Here is a 17,684-nt window from a genome sequence, read left to right as displayed (position 1 = left end):
ATCATCTTTATAACCTCCTCTGAACCCGTTCCCTCTCATGTTGAGGATTCCAGACAGGACAAGGGGGAATGGTTTTCAGCTGAAAGAGGGGAGACTGAGATGAGATCTTAGGAAGAAATGTTTTGCTGTGAGGGTGGGGAGGCCCTGGCACAGGTTTCCCAGGGAAGTAGTCTCTGCCCCATCCCTGGAGGTGTTCCAGGCCAGGTTGGATGGGGCTTGGAGCCCTTGATCCAGTGGGAGGTGTCCCTGCCCATGGCAGCGGGTTGGAACTGGATGAGCTTTCAGATCCCTTCCAACACAAACCATTCTATAACTCCCCTTCTTCCCATTCCACAAATCCAGGGCAGCCCCAACACCGAATCCTAGGACTCTGCAGACCCTTGTTGAATCGCTGGAGCTCAGTGTTCTCCATGGATTATGAAGCCAGCAGTAGAGGATTTTAAACCCACAAGGGGGGTCACTGCATTCATCCACTAATACCGAACATTTACACGAGGAAGCTGCACCAGTTTCTCTAGGGCTTGACCTGGGGTCCAGTTGCTGAACAGCTTCAGGGTGAGCATCGTAGTATTGCCATTGGTACCTTTTCCAAGGGGAATTTTTGTCATACTCACAGCAACAGATCTTGAGGATGGAGCCCATAAAGTTTCTCCACAGGCAGAGGAATCAAATGTGCTTTAAAAGTCTGGGGAAACGAAAAAAACTGAGATGCAAAGATTCCCCCTGGGGGTAACGCACGCAGGCTAACGCACGCAGGCGGGGAAGGACAGAAGTTGTAGGACAGCAGCTACCAGAATTGGTCAACTAATTTTGATGCCATTAGTACACGAAGGACAGCAGGCTGTCATTTAGGTAATTAAAGAGAAAGCAAAAATTATATGAAAGAGTTAACAAGGGTGCAAGTGGTGTATTTCACTGCAATTAATTTTGTGGCAGTGGATAGAGCCAGCGACTCCCACCTCCAAGCTGCCCCCACGCAGGAAGAATGCTGGCGCAGAGCTCAGCAATGTGGACTTGGCAAACATGTCCCAAACTGCACACGACTGAGTGACCCACTGAGTGTATTTGGCAGTTGGTGTCCTAGAGCCCAGAGAACCCTCATAAATTAAATGCTAAATGTGTTGGACAGTGTGTTAAATATGGAACAAAGAGCCCGCAAAGGTTTCACCTTTATTAGCTTCTTTGATCTTTTAGTTAAAAAATAAATTCCAATTGTGATAACAGAAGGCTTCTTGCCCAATAATCAAAGATAAAACCAGTTCTAATGCTAACGAGCAGCTCAGATTAAGCTTTTCTTCTGCCAGAGCCCATACCCACACCTGATCTTGTTAAAGCTTTTGTTAGAATAAATAGTTCCTGACGGGGGAAGAGGTTGTTTTGCCCATCTTGTGGGTGACAGCTCTCCAATTTCAACAATGTAGGAGGCAGTTCCTGGTTACAACGCTAATTGGGAACTTCCTATAAACATTATTCATCTCTCTCTACAGGGCAAGAAGTCCAGGACAAAAACAATAAACTAACAAAAAAAAAAGAATGCTCGGCTGTGTCATATTCTATAAATATTTCTGAGCCACCATAAAAAACAGTAAAAAAAAATAATTCCTATGTCGTAACAATTACAGACTTAAGATTCTTAAAACACAAGCTAGTATTTAACCTGAGCTCTCTGTTATAAAAATAGTTTTGTTAATCTTGGCATAATTCTATGTTTTATTTGAAGATAAAGTATATGCCCACATAGTCCCATCTTTTTGCCACTTGTGTCTTTCAAACACTCAGAGAACCATGGGAAAAACATCAGGTAATTTTCCGTTGTAGCTGACAGGTTGATGATCTTCAGATCTCATAATTAATTCTATATTAGAAACTTCTTCATCCACTGCAGAAAATTACAGATTCCTATTAAAACACAGGAAAATTTCCACTAACGTGTATTAAGTAAGCACATTGGTGTCGATTTACTATATAAATTCTGACAGTGCAGACGGAATAAAAGCATGGAATAAAAATATAAAGAGCAGAAAAGTAAACAAAGCACTTCACTGAAAGCCAAGTCTCAGGGACACCACTGGAGTGTTATGAAATAAAACCTTTCCAGTTTGTTTTGCAAAAAGGAGTGATCTTTGTGCCCTCTGCCAGTCACTGAGTCACAGTTTACAAGCAGTGGCACATGCTATGGTATCCAACACTGAATATATCCTTTTACTCATTGCTTTCCTCTCTTGCCTCTTCAACTCTTCCCCACCCAATCTCCCTCTAAAGGAAAAACAACTGACTGATGTAAATGGCTAAATCCCTGTCAGCTAGTCAGGAAATTAACCTGATGTTTATCAGTGCACCTGCCCTCAAATGATTTCAAAGCAATTAAGAAAAACCCCAACCCAATCAAATCAATTCCATCACTTCTCTATAGGAAACTGCACAAACATTAGTTATTTCTGAGCCTGCCGTCAACTCTGCAAAAGCTGCTTTGGGTTTAACTGATTGCAGTGATTTGCTGCCTTTTAATAAATGAAGAAAATAAGAATTAGGCAGCAGCCAGTGACTTGCACAGTCACCAGTTCTTGTCAGGGATCTACAGTGAATTGTGGGAACATTTGTTCCACCAGTTCTTTCTCACTTGAAGCAAATGAGATTATTTCTGTAGGCTAAGCGCATGCTTACTGCTTTGCTGCATCAGCGTGGTGCTCAGCAGTTTGGGGGATTTGCTCTTGAAACTTTTTACCATCAGTGGTTTCAGGATGCAAGTCACAGCGCTGGCTTCGATCTATAAAACCTCCAGCTTCTTTTATCTTAAGGCTCTCTTTAGGAAGAGATTTCTACATAGGAACATTCGAGCAGAGTAAGGCATTCCAGCTACTCAGCATCCATTTCCTATGAGTGTCCCATTAGCGTGCGCTAAGCAGACCCAACTTATTTGGAAAGAAGACTTAGTGTCTCCATCCTTAATGCAAGGCATTCCTGCAGAAACAGCAGAACACGAGGGTGCTACAAACCAGCCCCACTCCCCAGGGGCACAGAGGACAGAAGCAGTTCAGGGACTGTAGGTTGAATATACCAAGAGAAAAGAACTGAGCACCAGCTTCCCAGGGGACTGACATTGATCAGCTTAAGAAATGAATTGCCACAAAGCTTTACACTTCAGCCTGCTGCGTAATAACGTCTCTTTGCAGACATGCGCTTGAGTTGTGTCAGCACTGGAAGATTTCTTGTTTCGTCGATTTTTCTCCCCGTTGTTGCTAGTTCTTATTCAGTTTCATGTGGTGTTCGGTATTTTAACCATATCTGGTTACTCTTTTGTCCTCAGAACCAGACAATGTGGTGCCTATTGCAAGCATCCAATTCACATTAGTGGAACAAATAATCAGAGAGTGAGAAATTTCCTGATTCGAAAAGAAGAAAACAATCCGCTGTGGGCAAGGCTGCTTTTTATATTCTGAAACAGCTCTATTCAATACAATCTACTTTGGGAGCTCTGAGCCCAGGAACAATATGCTAAAACGGCCTTTGGCTGTGGCACTGAAAAACACTTCCCGATCTCTTATTCAACAATGTTCATATCCTTGATCCTGTTATCTGTAACACACAGAAGGATTTTAACTACAATAAGCAGTGTGCAGGTACTCGGGAATGGAGCTGTGAGGTCTGACTACCCAGAGGATGAGGAACACGCTTGATGAAAGTTCAATTATTTGACTAAAGGAATTACTTGCTGCCTTAATATCTGTTTGCTGTTACAGTACTCACAAGAGGTTTATTGGAAATGCGTTCTGAGCCAGTGCACTTAGAATCTTGTGCCAGGCTCATCTCAGAAGTCCACAGACATGTTTTAATAGTGAAGATGCATTTATAAAGAAGGAAACAACAACAAAGATATCAAGTTGAAAACATCTTCATACTCACAAAACATCATAGAGAAAAGAATGGAATTTTAGCATCTCTCTCCTCTGCAGCAGTAAACTTGTTTCTGTGGAGAACTTCTGCAAGTTCTGTTGTCTGCATTGTAATGCAAAAACACTACGTGGAAGATCGCAGATAATAAAATTACAGAGCTGCCAGGTTCTAAATGGCAAGCAGCAAGGATATGCTTTTTAATTCCCTCTTCTCATCCCTCTCTCAAACAGGGCACAGAATCCAACAGGTACAAATTCTTAGTGATGAAATTCTAAGGGTTATATTTGAGACATCTTATGTGTTCTAAAGCGCAGTTTAAAACAGCCTCAGGTAAACCTGTTTTTAAGTACAGATTAGTTGGCCTGCATAGATTAACTAAAACATGCTTGGCAAGTTTTTGCCCAGAACCGCTCTGGAAGTAGATCAAAGTTCTACAGATGTGGTTCAGAAGCTACCCCCACCAGTAAACATGAGCCTGCTTTACTTTCTGTCCAGTAAAGGAACCATTCTGAATGAGAAGCAAATTTCCAAGCTCAAAAACACACGATCAGGCTATAAAGCAGAGTCATGCTAAAGGACAGCCGGTTTAGCTGAGCTGGGACGCGCCAACCAGCGAGCAGGAGCCAGACAGCTGATGGGGCTGGGCAAGAGCCACAGGCAACCACTGTTCTACAGAGAGCTTTTCAGGAATCCCTCCTACAGGACAGTCTCTTTGCAAAAGACTACACTGCTGCTGTCTTTCACACTGAATTAAATTCTGCAGATGAACTTCTGAACAAAATACCCTTTCAGTTTATGCAAATGTCAGCACACAACCTTTATACTCTGTCAGTCAGTGCTGGCACAGCTAGGGTTTTATGGTTCCGAATGTTATCAAGATTACTTTGTCTGTTACTCACAGTAACGTTGTTCTGGTCAAGTTCGTCTAAAAATATAAAGAGTGCAACATTTTGAGAGAGAGGTTTCAGCACGCAGCCTCCTCATTAGGAGTCTGCTTTAAAATCGTAAGCCTAAATCCTTCCTTTGTGATACACACCAGCAAGAGTTACTCATTTCTAGTACTGTGTTGTACACTCCCCTTGTAAAACAAGGTAGAGATTCTTCAGGATATTGACAAAAACAAGTGCCCCCTTCTCCGATTACTCCTATTGCCCACATACTCAGGTCTGAAATTCCCTATTCATGCTCATAAAATAAATTGCCATGACAGCTATATATAGGTTATTTTCTTTGACCGTTGAGTATGCTCTCTACAGTTATTTAAGCTGAGGGTCTGGTTTAAATTCATATATAAAACTATGCTATACATCACCTATTTCCTATAGTGTCCTCCTTTCCACAAATACACCTAGCGTAATAAGCCAGTTTTGAATTTAAGTCATACTTATGCTCGCTTTTTTCTAGGCCTCCTACAGCTTGCTCCAAAATGACTTCTTCCTTCCATCTGTTTAGGCACATGGAAAAGTCAAATCCTTCCATGACCTTGAGGAGCCATAAAGAATCCTATAAAAAAACCCAAGTACTTCACTTTAAGGTATGCGGAAATTTTCTCTTTAGTAAAGCCTGAGGAGGATATCGTTTATAATGTTGTAGCACAAGTCAAGCATAAGGGAAAGGATGTTTGTAATCAGTCTTCTCAGACACCTAAATGTAGTCATCTGAGAGCAATATATACTACATTAATGCTGCTGCTGCTTGGACTGCAGCAAGGGCTCGCGTGGAGGGGAGTGCTAAGCTCCAGATCAGCAACCATCTGTTGAGACTCAGCCAATGCATGCTGCAGCCTACTTATGGGGAAACCGGTGTCCTGGAGGAGACAGAAAGTGAGCCAAAGTTATAAAACGATATTTCTGGAATATGTCAAAGGATTATAACATACCAAGAATCATCGCCTTCATTTTGAAATGTCTCCATTCAAAGTACTGCTAGGTAACACTGCTCCAGACTGTCTAAATGTTGATATTTCTAGCAAACATAGGGGTCTTTCCTAAAGGCAACTTTTTTTAGCTTCTAATAACTGTGTCTAAACATACTCAGATATTGTGCTTTATTGGCATTAACATATATCAGCCAGCATCTGTTATTCTAAAATCTTTCATTTAAAAAGCTTATTTTTTTTATCTCATTTATATTTATGCTGCCCAAAACACATGAAAAAAACATTTTACCACTTTTGCTTTAAGCCTGCTGTCTCAGGTCTCCAGTTCCTAGGTCTTCCATGCTGGCAGACGCTCCCTTTCCTACCATCAGTTACAATTCCCCTTAAAATTAACGAAGTGCATTCTGCAATAAAATACTGACTTGGTCAACGGTAGCACAGCAGCACCTGTTTGTTTGCTTAGTCCCTGGAAGGTCATCGATCTCCAGAGGGAAGTCTTCATCGGAGCACTTCTCACATCTTCGAGGCCTGTCTCTTTTCTGGGTGGATGTCAAACAGGGAGAATCCAAGTGAAAAGAATTCAGATCCACATTTTCTTCACTGTTAAAACCAAAAAGGAAGACATTGACAGAGAGAGCATCACCATCCTTTTCCACCTTCCAAAGGAAAATCAGGATATGACATGACATCTTGGTCTGGAGCCAAGAAAACCACCAAGCATGTGAGATTACCCTGTTCCTCAGAGTGGTTTCCCATGTTTAACAGCTTCATTAGATCAGTTTCATCCTCTGAGGGCAACAGTTTTGACATTCAACCAGTTTCAAGAACAGCTGTTACCACTGTTCTTCAGAATCTATTTAACCTTGCGAAGAGCACACAACGGCACTATCTACTTCCTCCCAATGCTTTCTTCTCTCATACCCTACACCTTTTTTTTTTTAATCAACCATTATGTAAATTAATATTTGTAAGTGTGCTTTTCACAGGAATTTCACAGTGTTTTTAAGTCATCATCTCACTTCAGAGATCACAAGAGAGCTTTCCCAAAGAGGCTTTATCTTATTTATTTTTAAATACAGCAGCAAACAGTAAAGAGCTGTTCAGGCAATCTGTGATTACGCCCGAAGCTCAGCTCCCTGACTGCCATTTCAGTGTGGAGCTGAAGCATACAATCTAGTGGTGTACATCTTCCCCCAGGTTTTAAAGCAAAACAAAACTCCAATTTAGCACTGGGTATATCCGTACGTGTTCTATTTAGGAGCATCTGAAAAGCAATTTAAAAAACATTTAAAGCAACAAATCATACCGTGAACATTATTACTGTCAGAACACCGACTCAGCCACGCCAAGCTTGCCCTAATACAAAAGCTCTTCAGCCCTTACCATGCTTGTCAAAGGACAGAAACTGTTCTCTTACATCTTTGCCATACTAAAAGTGAACTTCATTACAGCCTGCCCTAGACAAAACACAATTTTATCAAAATGTATCAAATCCCTCACGGGGCTCCAGCACCAATTAATCACAAATTAAGACCAGAATTATAGTATGTTTGAAAACGCCTTGTCCACTTGCTTTCATAGCCCAAGAACCCAGCAGCACCGCACCCTAACTGAGCCCTCTGTCCCCGACGGCTGTCCTCACATAGCACTGAGTGCTCTCTGCGGCTCATACAAAGATGCACCCTGGTTTCGGCTGGCAGTTACAAGCTATGCAGTGAATTTCATTTTCAACTGCTGATTTCCACTTCATCCAGTTTTAAAAAAGTAAATACAAGAGCGACCATTTCCCCAAATAAGATGTCTAATAATTATAATTTAAAAATATGCATATATAAAAGAATACCATCTTCAAAATCACAACATTCCACTAAATATTCTGTAGATACAACACAACCCCCACCTGGCAAGACTGTTACAAAAAGGTTTATTTTTAAATGACATTCAATCTAAGGCAAAGCCCTTGTTGAGAGATGCCAGCTCAGACCCATCTGCTGCAACTCATTTCACTTCTCTTGTAAAACACTGGGATCCAACAGGTTTGTGAGAGACAAGAGCTTATGAACGAGGAATGGCTCTGGAGAGATGCGAGGGAATGGGCTGCACCAGCCTAGAAGCAGGGGACGTGAGGAGGTGCAGCGAGCTTTGAGGAACGCATAGGTTAGGAGGGAGGGGGGGAACCACGCAGTTTGATTTTGAGGCAGGGAAATGGCTCACGGAAGGGGTGGCTCAGTCCAGCAAGAGCGCACCGAACACCTAAACTGCTGACGCTCCATCTTTAAAACCAGAACTGAGATAAAAATCCAAAGGCAGCAAATGCTGGTCCAACATAAATGAAATCACTAAGTCAGAGCACACAGAAATGATTCCTGCCCTACAGTTATTTCACAATCGCTCTTGCAGTAGGATAAGGTATTTGACTGTGTTAATAGCTTTCTTGTTGGCTGTTCCAGAATTCAAGAACTCACGTCAAAAATATTTGCTGGGCTGACAGGGAGGTGCCAGCACCCTTCCCTGCACACGAAATACATCATCAGCACGATGAAGCCAGCAGTGGAAAACTGGAGCATCCAGATTCAAATCCCAGAAGGAATGCTGTGTTTGGTTTCTGTCATTAATGCCTTAACAAGAAGCCCACACTGAAGACTGCAATACTACAGCCTTCCTCCCATTTATGGTGCAAGAATTCATTTGGTGGCAAATCAGAGTCAGCAAAGGCTGGAGGGCAAGCAGTCTGGGATTTGCACTGGGATAATCCACCTCCAGTTAGGAGAGCTCCTAGGACCAAAGGCAGGCACCAAGAAAATTTGATAGCTCAGCAGCAAACCCAAACAGTCAGAGCAGCCCTCCCTGCTGAAGGATATCTCCTCTATCTGCATTGGGTTGAATTTATTCCTTCTCCCCTAAAACACCCTTAAGGACAAGACAAAGTGAAAGCAGTTACCAAGATTCAGCCTCAAAAAGAGATCTGGAGGGACAGCAGCATGTCATTTGTGCCACTGGGGGAGCAGATAAGAAAGGTCAGGGTAGATGAAAGGGGAATGGAATCTTTTTAATGATTTATAGATGCGGAAGCTAGAGAGAGTCCACACACAGAGTGAAGCTCAGCTGAGCTGCATGGGAATGTGCCAGGACAGCATTCTTTTTCAATGGCTGCCCATTCACCTTGTTTCTGAACAGGTCTGTCTCACTGCAGTAACCCTTTCTATTATATTTTTGGTTTAAAACCAACACAGAATGAAAGCATCAGTATATCAGATATTGCCATTCTTCCCTAACATTGACTCGCTGGCTAAAATCCTTAACAGGTTTAAAGAGCTGTTCATTTATTGTACTTGTCGAACTACCGGCTGAAAAGCTACTCCTCTTCTATGTCTAAAAGGCAGCTATGAAATCTCTCTAAAACTTCAGAGATCCTTCCAAAACAGAGCTGGTAAGTCATTTTTTTTGGAATAGAGGAACCAACACAAGTCCACAGAAAGTCACAGCACTGAATGCCCTTGCTTGTGCAGGCATAAAACCACTTCCATAAATGTGAAGGACTGTTTCTATCTTGGACACCTTCCAATACCACTAAGAAACCTGAGTATTTTTCCAACGCTTCGCAGCATTAGAAACCTCATTCTGCTCATCTCCAACCACACATACTTTTTTTTTTTCCCCCAATATAAACTTAGGGATCAAATCCCATGCACAGAGATGCACTGGAGAGTGGACAGATTGCTGTCCCTTACATCTTGCCATCTCATTTTCTTGCCCTGAGTGAGGAAAGCTGCCTGTGCAGAAGAGCTGTGTCCTACATTCTTGTCCAGCCACTGTGTGATTTCTCAACAGAAATAACATAGCCAGTAAGCACCCCACAAAATCCAGGTTTGTTTCTTGCCTTACAGAAATACCACTGCACAAGTCCAACTCTGGTCAGAACATATTTTGCCCAAAACAAAACCCAGGATTTAAAAAAAAATCAGAATTTTTTTAATCTGCATTTTTCTGAATGATTTTATTTGGCAAGTTATGTGCTACTGCAGCTTCTCCTACCCACGCAACTCTTGGCGACAGGAGATATGAAAAAAAAAAAAAGCATCAAAATAGAATCATGGTACCTTAGAGCTATTTTAAACTTATTTAAATGTACTACTTTGCATGTGGGTGGAATAAATTTAAAACAGCAGTTACTTTAAACATCTCCTAAGATAACACAAATTATTGAGAACTTGTACACCGAAGTTTCTATGTAACTCCAACTTGTATCTATCAATTTCTTAAAACTAACAAGCACATAACCTTTTTGAGCTGGCACATTTCATCTCCTGTGCAGTTTTGAGACAGTTGAAATCTTTTCCATGCTGTATATTTCCATCTCCTTTTATGGGTTTGAAAATCTTCAGCCATTCCTGATCTGATACTGGCTTCCACAATACATCTTTTTTTATGATGAAGTCATCGCTACGTGAATCAGATTCAGACTTGTGCATTGCAACAGGAGTGTCTCTGCTTTTCTGGTCAAAAAGAATTTCGGTTCGCTCTTGCCAAGTTTTATTTTCATTATCAGATTTGTCAGCTGTGACAGTGTTTTGGCTCAAACTGTTTTGTGAATCTACACAAGAACTGAATTTAAGGCAATGCTTGCATTGAAGTAAAGACGACTGAAAGGTTTGTCGATCTCTGCTCTCCACTCCATTCTCAGAAGTTTCCCTGTTTCTCAATGGCCTTGTGTTGTTTGCCTCACACAATCCTATGCTGCTTAGCTGATCAGAGCTTGATGCAACATCCTGCTTTTCTTCTTCTTCTGCAAGGCCAGCCAAGACTTTCACAACTTTCTGACACTGGTTTAAGTATTTTGAGGTAGTTTCCTCCAAGTTTGATGTATTCAGTAACAAACTATCATCTACTTCACACGTCTCCGAGGTGGTTTTTACCCTCCTTTTTGGATATTGTGCAGTTCCACACTTCTCACATATCCTATGGGTGCCCTCAGTCCAAACTGTGTCTATCTGGCTGTTACTTTCAGGGACAAAGAATGCCGTACCTCTGCTACAATGGCATGATAAAGAAAACAGTCAGAAATACTGAATTTAAAGAGTATACATAACTGTACTCAAGGTTAAAGCTAGACATTAACCAGACACTCTAGCCATGGTTCTGCAGTAGTTCAGACACCAACAGGCAGCTGTACCCAGCCAAAACCCGACAGAAGTCTGCCCAGATTTGGCTGTTACTTTCCAAAATCAGACTGAGAGTTCCCTCATGCTTTATATAGTGTGGTGATCCTGTCTGAACCTCCAGGGTGTACACTGATTTCCTAGTCTGAAAGCAAAATAAGCTCTGATTTTTAAACAAAATTAGTAACAGGCCAAATTAACACCCCTCCTACCAGACTATTCAATTTTTAAAGAAGTCATTAACTGTCTGGCCTGCATACAACGCTTTATTCTGTGAATGATACTCATGCTTTCTCCTGAACAAGTTAAAAAAGGTATCTGACACCTTCACTGGATGTTTGTGGCTGAGTACAGCAAAGCCATCTTGACACAGCACAAGCCTCCCACAGGACGTTAACTGTGGCTCAACAGTGAAATCTCTCTCCAAGAGTAAACTACTGGGGAAAAAAAATATTACCTCCTTTCATGTGCCACTTTTTCATGCTTTTACCTTAATTCCTGAGAGCTCTCCAAATTGACATGAAGAAATTGCAAGTCATGCAGCTGCTTTATGTAGATCTGTTTTAAAGATAGCGATGCATATTAGAGAAAGTCTGGAGTGCAGGAACCCTGTCATCGGGTACTAACACATTGCTTGCCTTCCAAAAATATCCTCAAAATATTTTAATAAACCAATACCTGCAGTAAAACTATTGTCAAAGCCTTCTAAATCTAAGGGGCCATCTCTGCAGGTATTTCAGAAAATAGTTTTGCAGCAATAAACGGTATTTCTATTAGAAGACTGTGGTGTTCATCTAAAATAGAACCACACTACAACAGCACTATTGTTATTCAATATTTCATACATGTTGTTGTTACGTTGTTCAAAGTTATGCTGAATTGATGATGATCACGGTATTTGGTTTTCACTGCAGGGGATTTTTGTAAAGCTAATGTAGAAGATAGCACGTTGATCAACTATTTGCAATAAAAAATAATTGAATATGCCTTGAGAAACTCAGCAGAGCACAGGTGAAAGCAGGACCTCCTGCTTTCTTGAAGTTTATCTTGAAAAAAAAGATTTTTCAGTACACCGTGCTCCTTTATGCTGCATGAGTTCACCTTGGGGATGTGTGCAAGGCAGCCCGCCCCACTCCCACTGCCTTTCACATGACTTCGAGCCTAGCACTTTCTGGTTATGCACACACAAACACCGACAAACTGTTATCTCAACAGGGTTCCTCGCTTTACTGCTATGAGGGTGGGTGGTATTTGCTCATTGTAGGACCAAGTAAATACAATTACACAAGAAAGGCTAAAAGGACATGCAAATATACAAGAATTTGTACCAAGGGTTTTTAATTTAAAAAAGAAACAACAAAAAAAACATTCTATAGGGACCCCAGCAAGGCAGAAACAGCACATGCTAACTTTTTTCTTAATTAAGAATAGCCAGATCTAACTATTTTATAGTGTTCCATGCAGATCTGATGATACTGAAAAATGTCTTCATAATGTCAGTGTAGAAACACTATTAGGATTGTACCTGTCGCAAACTTGACAGTTCTGCATCAGTCCGTGCTTGTTTAGACTTGGCAAACTGAAGAAGTTGATCCTTTGTCTTTGCTTTCTCAACTGTTTCAAAATATATGCAATTTTTTAATTACTTGAAGTGAACAGACACAAAGCAAATACATTTGTTAAGGTGCATGTCTTTAGCAGCAGAAACCAATACCTAAACAAAACAAAGGGATTTTCTTAAGATCAACAGGATCGGTTTCCCCTCTAAACATGAAAAGCACAAAACCTGTAAGGTAACTAAAATAGAGTATTTTCCTCAGACCTTTCACCAGCTTTATTTTACTAGCAGCAATCCTCTGCTTCACTGACTGATTCATTTTACTTCTTCATGTTAACATTCTTCACAGAAAGGAAACTGAGTAATTAATTCTAATTCATGCCTTGTACAGGGAAGTGCTGGGAAATACTTCCCTTTACTAGTGTTTTTAAAATAATGAGACGTGGGATCAATACTTGGCAAAGGTAATGGCAGATAAAAAGTGATAGGCAAGTAAATAATCTTACAGCAGAGGACATCTGTGGTCACCTAATCTTGCAAGGTATATATTGCTTGTCTGTAAAGCTACTGCTGTAACCATTAGTCTGCCTTTCTCATCCAGCAGCACCGAAGAGTTCCTCTCTACTCAAAATCAAAGCAAAGATATCAACAGGCAGCAAGCTGCAGTTCACCAAGCCCCGCACATTAAACTGGTCTAAGCCAAAAAAGCAAGCAAAAAAAGTGAATTTGCAAACAGACTGCTTCCATACAAACAAACACCAGGGGGAGTGGATAGGCTGGTAATTTCATAGGGCCTAAGCGGTAGGCTTTGCATGTGGCTTCAGTAGGTCACCATTTTCTGTGCAAGCTGTGTCAGAAGGGAGAATGCCACCTCCATTTATTGCATTAATACCACAAAATCTCAAAAGTGTTCAAGAGAATCCTCTGAGCCATTTATTCCTCCACATGTGATCATATTGGTGAACTCTGTGATTCTCCAAGATGATATAAACTGTCCCTGAAGAAGCCCTAGATATTGCTTTCAGAGACGAATCACACACAAAGGCCTATACCTTTATTAAACTGCCAGAAAAGTAGATAAGATGTCTCCTTCACAGATACTAGCGAACTATTGTTGTCTAGAAGTCACTGAGCTGTTGAAAGCTAAGGCATGAAAAGCCAAGTGACCACACTTACCAGCAAGTGCAAGCTCTTGCCTCAAGCACTCGTTTTCCTGTTTGAGGTGAAGAATTTCTTCCTGCTGCTTATTATTTTCTTTTGTCTTTTCACAGAGATCATCTTTAAAACAAAACGTTATATTTCTAAGAATAAAAAAAAAAATCAGGCTGGTCTACACTTAATTAGGTGCCCAATATAAAGATTTACCTTTCAGCTTATTTGTTTCAAGTATCAGTTCTTTCAATCTCAGTTCGAGGTCTTGCCTTTCTTTGTTGAGAATGAACTCCTCCGTCTTTGCTCCACCCAATAAACTTTCCCGCTTTCTGGATTTAGATGTAGTTGTTTCAATTGTAAGTTCATCCTGAAATAGGAAATAGAATATATTATTACTGTTTTATCTAAATGCATGAATTCTGACAAAACAACTGTACTTCTTACTGAAGTAGTTACAGCTACTTCACAGACATCCTTCTGAGCTCTTGAGGAAAAACATAAAAAAACAAAGGCAGGAAACAAGCTTGTTCATGAAAATAAACCAGTTTATTGTTTGCTGACCACTTTTCCCTTCTCAAACAAGCCTAAGCATTAAACAGGAGTAAGATCAACAGTGACTAAACCACCACGGTACAGTCACCAATCACTACACTACAGTTTGATCACATTTACTGCCTAACAAGACAACAGATGTTACCTTCAGCTTAAGCACAGTAAAACGCTCCTGTTCTCCTGCTTGCAGATGGTTGGTTTTAGCAGACAGTTCCAAAACTGAGCAGGGAGTTCTTTGATTTTTCTCCTGGTGAACAGAAATAAGAAAGTCAGATACTGCATCAATGATTCAAAGTTACTATTTTTCCAGTAAATACATGCACAATTTTACTTAAACATCACAGACAGTGATGTGAAATTCCAAGCAAGCTGTGAGGAGCTGGAGAAAAGACAGCTAGAGCAAAAATTCTTCCTCAATTCATTACAACCAAAGTTGCTTGCAAATGAAGGTTCTTAATATCCTGCTTGTCTTAAGTCAAGCTGATGAGATGAAAATGCACAATACTGTTCTACTAGATTGCATACAGAGGGGAAAGTTACAGCAATAAATACATCATTGCCAAATCACTTTCAAAAAATTTAGAACCCTTGAACACCTATTATTTTCACATCCACAAACTGCTTCCAGAATGTTACATTACATCAGAGTAATCAAAGCTGTAAATAAAACTTTCTGGAACTTCCCAAGCAAGTACCCATGCTTTTCTGGTGGTCAACGCTGCCTTTTGCAGTCAAAGTGCCTGGCTTTTTTGGAGGCACGTCAGTTCTGAGTGGTGTTGCCCAAAACTAAGCAAACAAACTGCAAATTCCAAAACCCTACTTTACAAAAGCTTTTTTGCCCCCCCTCCCCACTGCCAAGCAATCAATTATACCTTAATCAGCCTTACTGTACTAAAAGACACTTGCAATGAATATGAAATATTTATTCACTCACAAATGCCACTGTCATTCTGTACACGTACGAACTGCAAATCAGACCATTACTCAACTCCTACCTCCAGAGCCCACAGTTGCATCTGTTACCTTTTGAGACAGCTCTTTAAAGTTCTGCTGTGTATTTTCAGACATCTTACTGTCATTCTGCTGAGATTCTAAGAACTTTAACCTTTTGGTCAGTGATTTTATAATTTCATTTCTCTTGTTCAGCTCATCTGAAAAGAAGGGAGAAAAGGTATCTGTGAGATAACTCTGATACTCTCATGCAATTTTAAAAATCTTAGACATAATTTAACCAGTGTTTTAAAATTATGTGGTTCAGAAATGGATGCTTGCATCACACACTCTGAAACAGGATAGTCAAGCTACACAGGTCAGATGAAATATGAACTCTGTGGTGCCCTCTGTGCTAGAGCTGTCAAACAGGAGAGTTCAGAGCTGCTAGGTGATCAGCTGGGTGGCTTGTGGATGTCAGAGCTGTACAGCTGATCCTCCGGACACAGGGCTTTGCAGCACATCAGCATATCTGCACAATGTTCTCTTCCCCCACATTCATCTCATCAGATTTTTTTCAAGAATCTAGAGACGCAATTAGCATATGCAAATGAGACTGAGCTATCTGATTATCATACCCCCTTCAAGATCAGATTGCTTTAGTACCGTTGTGGAAGTTTTGATCTCAGAAAGAAGACAACCAAATTTAAGGCTGAAGGGCAGGAAACAGTTTCTTATATGACGCAAAACTGTTACTGATGGGTATAAGACCTGAACGTAGTGAGAAGAACAGGGTCTCATTCTTAATGAGACATAATACTTAGTCTTTACTATGATAATTATCTTACTATTATATTATCTTATTATTATATTATCTATATAATACTTACTCTTTAATAAGTTGCATTGCTCTGATAAAGTCAGAAGTTTTTGCCGATCATCTTCCCAGGAGCGAAGCTGTCTCTGATGCATTGCAACCATGTCACTGAGCTCCTTATCACGATCTTTCAGTTCCGCAATTAAAAGCTGGAGCTCTTGCCTCTGCCTCTCAATGGTGCTTTTCTCAAGGGTCGGGCTAAGTTTCTGTAAAAGGCAGCACACGGACACATTTAAACATGAAGAAGTGACAATTTCTCTGATAATAAACTCAGGGGGTTAACTTAAATAAAAATATTTTTATATTATGAACAGAGACCATTCTAAAAGCATTCCTTCTGCTTGTGGTACCATCTTGACTGAAGCTGTTAGCAATGGAATGAGTACTTTCACGCTAAAAACAGAGCAGTGACTTTTCAGTCCTTTCATTTGTTACCTGGGGCGAATTCATAGGGGCTGAGGACCTGAGCACTGCCAGGCATTAGCAGACACCGGTCACTCTGTGACTGCAGCATTCAGCTCGGAGCTGCCTCAGATTTAAGCATCGCTGGCTCACCGCCACTGACCGGGCAACCCTGCAGGAGTCAGAAGGGAAACGGTGAGCCCCAACAGCAGCACTACCCCATCTTCCCTCTCGCCGAACCCGCCCCCGCCAGCCGTTAAGTGCCCGCCCCGGGACGGTTAAGCAGAAGCTCCGCCTCCTTCTGCGGCGAGTTCGAGTCCCACGCCCGGAGGGTGGAGGAGCCTGGGAAAACGTGAGGATTAATAATGTTCATAAGAGACGAGTAAGAACTCGACTGGATGTTAAGGAATGGCAGTAACTACCCTGCTCAGCTTTTAAATGGTACAACTACAGTGATTCCCTTATCTCTTTACAGACACCGTTCTAACTAAACCATCAACTTACAGACAAAAAATCACAAAAAGAACTTTATGGGCAGGAGAAGAAGGTGTGCAACATAACACCCCCTTGGACGTGGCCTCATCTAGGCTTTACAGTGATCAGAGAATATCAATTCCAAGACTCTGCCACCAGGGAGCATTAAATGTTATTAAATGGACCACAGAAATTGCACCGCGTTGATGCTCGAGGCTGTTAGCAAGAGCACGGAGAGCAGATCTGCTCGGCTGCACCCCACCTTACCCAGTGCGAGAACAGTGCTTGGAATCAAACAGTGGTCACCATACAGTTGTGCTAATCACTACCACTCCTGAGTGAGCAGTATGTGAAAGTATTGAGCCACTGAAATCGCTCCAGCGGGGTTAGGAGCATATTTGGAATTGTGCAAATAGGCTAAACATTTCAGACATATTCACATGTTCCTCAGTGTTTCCACTTAGTAAGATAGAACAGTTCAGTCGCAGGGACCTACAACAATCATCTAGTCCAACTGCTTGATTACTTCAGGTTCCATTTTCCTTTGTTGGCAAACCTTCAGCACGTTTGTTCCATTCAGATTTCTATGGTTTCATGCAGGTAAATGGTGGGAGTTTCTGCACAGCAGCCTTGTTCACTTACCTTCAGTGGAAATGACAGCAAATGAAAAACAAGCTTTTAATGACCTATATTACTATTTTCCCGTAAGAATGTTAGAGGAAAGTAGCTGTATAAAATCCAGAAACTGTATTTGGTGAGGAACAGTAATTTTATTTCAATCTATTTCATGCATAAGCATGATAGAAA

General features: G+C 41.1%; 1 protein-coding gene across 3 annotated transcripts; it reads right to left on the bottom strand.

Annotated features, from left to right (window-relative positions):
* Positions 1–1,141: 1,141 nt before the first annotated feature.
* On the bottom strand, positions 1,142–17,673 carry CCDC62 (coiled-coil domain containing 62). 3 transcript variants are annotated; one of them, XM_054082336.1, is made up of 12 exons: positions 17,374–17,673; positions 16,437–16,575; positions 16,015–16,207; positions 15,218–15,345; positions 14,340–14,441; positions 13,856–14,009; positions 13,667–13,768; positions 12,458–12,546; positions 11,423–11,490; positions 10,055–10,804; positions 6,196–6,373; positions 1,142–5,701 (listed from the first exon to the last, which is right to left on the bottom strand). In XM_054082336.1, exons 2-12 carry the CDS (start codon positions 16,449–16,451, stop codon positions 5,549–5,551), a joined length of 1,932 nt encoding a protein of 643 aa, XP_053938311.1. In that variant the 5' UTR covers positions 16,452–16,575; positions 17,374–17,673; the 3' UTR covers positions 1,142–5,548. The 3 variants fall into 3 exon arrangements, 2 of the variants coding, with proteins under 2 accessions (XP_053938311.1, XP_053938312.1); XM_054082337.1 differs by having other exon boundaries at positions 5,550–5,701; positions 6,221–6,373; positions 16,437–17,616; XR_008452717.1 differs by lacking the exon at positions 1,142–5,701 and having other exon boundaries at positions 6,243–6,373; positions 8,715–10,804; positions 16,437–17,616.
* Positions 17,674–17,684: the final 11 nt, after the last annotated feature.

This window comes from Cuculus canorus, chromosome 17, assembly GCF_017976375.1.
Source record: "Cuculus canorus isolate bCucCan1 chromosome 17, bCucCan1.pri, whole genome shotgun sequence".
Classification (NCBI taxonomy): Eukaryota; Metazoa; Chordata; class Aves; order Cuculiformes; family Cuculidae; genus Cuculus; species Cuculus canorus.
This window is presented reverse-complemented; position numbering and strand designations above follow the sequence as displayed.

Excerpts from the sequence above, each read along its gene's own strand:
- CCDC62 (XM_054082336.1), bottom strand. Across the intron at positions 14,010-14,339 it reads TTACTGTGCTTAAGCTGAAG|GATGAACTTACAATTGAAAC; the intron begins GTAACATCTGTT and ends TTCCTATTTCAG. Across the intron at positions 13,769-13,855 it reads TGAAACAAATAAGCTGAAAG|ATGATCTCTGTGAAAAGACA; the intron begins GTAAATCTTTAT and ends TTTGTTTTAAAG.